The 5,276-nt window shown below is 39.0% G+C and overlaps 1 protein-coding gene across 1 annotated transcript in view; it reads left to right on the top strand.

Annotated features, from left to right (window-relative positions):
• Positions 1-4,391, top strand: part of LOC133977400 (solute carrier family 41 member 3-like) — an 8,351-nt gene extending 3,960 nt beyond the window's left edge. Inside the window, exons 6-10 of the mRNA XM_062415555.1 lie at positions 210-354; positions 500-579; positions 3,312-3,446; positions 3,937-4,085; positions 4,212-4,391. Of these exons, the coding sequence (XP_062271539.1) occupies positions 210-354; positions 500-579; positions 3,312-3,446; positions 3,937-4,085; positions 4,212-4,391 (689 nt within the window). The remainder of the gene's footprint in view (positions 1-209; positions 355-499; positions 580-3,311; positions 3,447-3,936; positions 4,086-4,211) is intronic.
• The last annotated feature ends 885 nt before the right edge of the window (positions 4,392-5,276 follow it).

Raw genomic sequence — 5,276 nt, 5'->3', positions numbered from 1 at the left:
TAGAAAACGGATAGACAGATTAGGATACAGCCAGAAGAGGGCAGCAATGTCCTGGCTTTAATACTTGCCTCAATACAACTCTGGAGGCATCTTTCAAGCTTTCCTGTTTTTTCTTTTCATCGTATTTGTTGCTTTTCTTCTATTTCCATTCACCAGTTTTTTTAATCCAATCATATGACAGATGTTTTCTGTTTCATGTCGTTCTACAGACTTGTGGTACTTGCCTCCTGTGGTGTGTGGCTTCTTCCTGCTTCTAATTCCACTGTGGGTAATTATAGCCCAACAGTCTCAACCAATCAGAGAGGTTCTAAAATCAGGCTGGCAACCGGTCATTTTGGCCATGTCCATCAGCAGGTGAGACCACTGTTCACATTTCTCTTCTTCACAATAATGTAAACTTTTTTCCTTTGATCACAAATGGTGAAAATGTCTTTCATTGCAATAAATCAGTGAAGTTTAGGAGCTTTTTTCACTCTCGTCCTCTTGTCTTCTGTGCCAGTATTGGTGGTCTGATTCTGGATAAGACAGTGAGCAATCCAAACTTTGAAGGCATGGCAGTGTTCACTCCAGTCATCAACGGTGAGTAGAAAATGTGAAAATAATGTCAGCCATCAGATTTACCAGTGAAACTTAAATGTACCCCCCTCATTAAGCATCTATAAGCAGTATATAAACACTTGATTACATGTTAATTACACACTATAATGTAGTTATAAGAAGATAGACACACATTTTAGTATTTTGTCAACAAATGAAATGTTTACTATGAATAACTGGAGTATAAACAGTCAATGAATGCTTGATAACACAATATAATACCACATATGATGATGTAATTACACACATGAACCAGTTCTACATTTAAATAATTCACAGGCAGGTTTCAAACTGTAAATAAAAGTGTTCACAACTCGTGAAGTTGAGCATGAAGGTTCATTCTTGATCTACAAAATAATAGTGAGACAACCCCCCCCCCCCCCCCCCTTAAAAAAAAGACATGTAATAAATAGTTTATCATAATGTAGTTATAAGCAGATGTAAACACATTTATAAGGGTTTGTTGACACAACATTTATCACCAATCATAACCTTTTAGATTATTACAGCTGTCATTCATTATCTGTTTTTTATACAGCATCCAGTTATAGGTGACCACAGGAGGGGTTATAGTAGTTAACAAATACATGAATAAACACAATTATGTGCCAACTACTAGTGTGTTATAAACCATTTATTAACTGCTAATATAATGCTTATAAAGACAAAATAGAGGAATTTAAAGTGTTACCAATAAAGTTTGTCATCAGAGAGTAAAAATGAAGGATTCTAAATAAATAAATACAATAGTATAGTGCATACTATTAATGCATATAATACATACAATTAAATTATTTTCATATTCATATAAAATATATAAAGCATATATATATATTCATACACCAGTGATAGATGCTTCACTGGAGGGATTATAGTTGTGACAAATGAACTAAAAAAAGAAGTCCTATTTCTTACTATTACATTATATTGTTTTAACATGTGTTATAAACCGCTTACTAACTGCATATAAATGTCAAGTGATAGTCTCAATGGATTCGTAAAAACGCCCCCAAATGATTCAAGAGGCCCCTCAGATGCAAAGAACAAAAAGGAATGTTGGGCTATTACATAACCCAAAGGTGATAAAATGTGACAACAGGAAAGAAAAGTTGACATTTCAGCTGAAAAAGGTGTCTTCAGTCTGTAATTATCCCAAGTGTCCTCTGGATGACCGAAAACTTTGACCTCTACAGCTGTTTCTTCCAGCTCAAACTTGCTGGTGCTTTTTTTTTCAGAGTGAAATTAAATCTTATAAAAACATCATTCAATTAAATTGAAATGGCCCAGCTAAAACCTGCTGCTGCATTGTTTTCAGTGAGTAAAACTAGATCTTATGCAGGTAAGAACATCACTGAATTAAACTGAAATGTTATAAGTGTTCAGCTGACACTTTATTGGACAGGATTTTTATTTTAGAGGCCTCCAGCTCCGATACATGTAACCTTAAACAGATTTCATTCTAAACATCTCTCTTTTGTTGTGCTGAAACAATTATTGGCATTCCTTCCATTTACCCCAAGCACACAGAGCCAAAGAAAAGAAGGCTGACATGTTTTCCTGAAGGAGTAAGCAGAGCTGGGATTTGGGGTTATGGTGTTTCCACACTCTTAATCTTTGAAGAGTGACATTAAAGCTTCATAATTAGCTTTAATATTAAGAATAAAAAGCCCTCTGCCAGCTGATGTCATGTGGAAATTGTTGGAACATGCAGACGCCAGCAGCTAATCCTCATTATTTATAAATCCTGGTGTCTCCACACCCTAACAGTGAAGCTGTGGTACTTTTAAAAAAAGGAGAGCTTGACTTTTAAAAGGGCTCTGAATTTGAGCTATTAATCATTCATGAGGTATTAAACTGAACAGCCTCCTCCTTGTCAAGGGAACCTCAGAAAGGCGTAAAGTTGCCAGATCTTCACTGACAGAAGCTTGTTGCCTACAAAGCGGCATACTAAGTAGAGAGGAAGAAACAATGAGCTTTACATAAAAGCACAAGCCTGCTCAGAATGCCAACTATGCATTCACCGGTTCCCCCGTTTCCGCCACATCTCTGCCAGCTTCAGCCGCTACCGACGATCCCTCCTGCATGCATTGCCATCCCAGGACAGGAAGTGCATTTGCATTCCGATTCAGCGCTCTCCCCTTCTGCCCTGTTGACCAGAAACACTCCTTCTGTTTTGTGCAAATGATCCATGTGCTGCAAAGCTCTGTGAGCCAAAAGCTTTTTATTCTGTTCCCAATGAAATCAGCCTGAGGGAGAGAACAGTGAGAATGCCTTTTCCAAACAGAAAGAGAAGAAAGTCTCCTGGGACGCTGTGTGTTAGGAATACCTGATGAACCGATTCCAAGCAAAGTACATTTATTCAAGTGTTTTTACTCTCATTTTGTACAGTGGCTGCTCAGACTCCTGAATGGCCTGTCAAAGATAATAAAAGAACCACGTCCAAACAACTGATGATGCAGTTTGTCTAATATGAGAGAATTATGAGGCAAATACCTAAATAAAACAAAAATAAAAAGGTATTAAAACATGATAAAGACGAATGAAAAGCATGTTTTGTCACTTATTGTGTGTTGTGCAGCCTCCACGCTTCTGTTTCAGTTTAATCTTGATATGTAAAGTTTAATATCGTATCGTCTTATTAAGAGTTTATTGTGCAATGAATCAATGCTACACACCTGTAATGCTGATATCAATACTTTCTCTCGTCCATGCAGGCGTAGGGGGAAATCTGGTGGCCATCCAAGCCAGCAGGATGTCCACTTACCTTCATTACTGGAGCACTCCTGGTGCTCTGCCATCTAAAATCAGCATGAGCGGTCCTGGACCCTGTGCTACCTTCTGCTCCTCAGGTCAGAGACAGAAAAAAACAATGATTTAAAGGTGCAATGTGTTTATTTTTTTAATCAAAAAATTATGAATCAAGAAATCCCCCAATTTAATATGTGACATGAGGTTGGATTTAGAAGGGAAGGATTTTTTCAAAGTACAAAAAGGACAAAAAAGACTTGAAGCAGTTTGAAGCTGAGTAATCAGATCATGGTGGATGTGGACAAATCGTTCCCAACATGGTTACGCTCCTCTGTAAACATCAGGAAGAAGGAACATAAAACAAAAGTCTTGGTTATAACAGGAAGGGGCCGAGTTAATGGGAAATGTGGTTAATTTAATAGCTTAAAATTGACGTTACCAATAACCCCCAAATCCCCATTTGTTTATAGGTATCATAAATAAAACCATCCTCAGCAGCAGCAGAAACTAAAACATAGCAGTTACCGCCTGTCTGTGTAATACACTTGGACACACTTGTGCACAAACTCTTTCCTTTCTGCGTTTATCCAGATGTGAACTCCAAATCAGCCAGAGTCCTGGCCATCCTGGTCGTCCCGGGTCACCTCCTGTTCCTGTACACCATCCACCTCCTGCAGGGAGGCCACACCGCCATGACGCCCACCTTCATCGTCTGCTACCTGTGTGCAGCTCTGCTTCAGGTCAGTTTTTTCTTGCTCATTCTACCAGAAAATAAAAGGGTACTCTTACAATACATTGAATCACAATATTGAATCTTCTACCAATTTTCCGCCAATCTGAGTTACATCCATTTGAAACTCATCCAGGTGGTGATTCTGCTCTACGTGGCCAGCCTGATGGTGCGCTGGCTGTGGCGAAGGGGACTGGACCCAGACAACTACTCCATCCCTTACCTCACAGCTCTGGGTGACCTGCTGGGGACCGGCTTCTTAGCTCTGAGCTTCAGACTGATTATGGCAATCAGCTCCGCCCGGGCCGGAGTCTGACTATAGACTCTCTGAATGTACTGCTGTCTGTATGCAAGCGGCTAAAAGAATGCAGGAGCACATGGGAAAGAAAATAAGAGTACAAAAAGAGAAAGTGTGGACTTTAATTTGCACTTTAGTCTCCGTATTTGCCAGCTCACTGTGGACAATAGTTGTGCACGTCCCCCTCGAAGTTCCATCGGTCTCAATATAAGCACCACCCAGCTTGGCTCTGTAGAAACATCCATCTAAACCGGATGGAACAACAGCAAATACTGTAGAACCACATCTGTACACCTATTGTCGGCTCTTAAAATGATTGTATTAAGGCAATAACAATATATCATTGAGTGCAAATGTATATTCATATATCTATATATATATATCAGATGCTGCACTGTCTGGATGAATTTTAGATTTGTTTATTTTACGTAGGTTTGTGCCTTTAAACCATGATAAGCTTTCAGTTCTCTGTGTTCCTGAAGATGAAGGTTTAAAACTCTGTTTGGTGTTGCCAAATTTCTACTGGATGATATTTTACTCGTGCCACTGAATCTAGTCTGTTGTACCAGTGTTAGTACGTGTTCCAGGTATGAACAGATGTTTCTTTATGCTATTTTTGTGTACAAAATGGTTTAGTATGCATCTCTCTGTAAGAGGCCTTCTCACTTGTTTGATATGCACTTTTAGAAAGGTGCTCGCCTCTACCGATGCGTTTCTCCAAAAATAGCATCCGAAGATGACGAGAATCCTATTTTCACAGCGACATCAAGCTTGACTTGACTTTGTAATGCTCTCATGATTTGTCATTAAAATAAAGGACTGATGTGGAAGTCATGATTGGTGTGTTGGGAAGGAAATCTGTACAGGAGTGTATCAAGAAATCAGGATTGTTGCCTTCAAAAC

This window comes from Scomber scombrus, chromosome 3 (assembly GCF_963691925.1).
Source record: "Scomber scombrus chromosome 3, fScoSco1.1, whole genome shotgun sequence".
Lineage (NCBI taxonomy): Eukaryota > Metazoa > Chordata > Actinopteri > Scombriformes > Scombridae > Scomber > Scomber scombrus.
The sequence above is the reverse complement of the archived record's forward strand: the minus strand, read 5'-3'. Positions and strand labels throughout refer to the sequence as shown.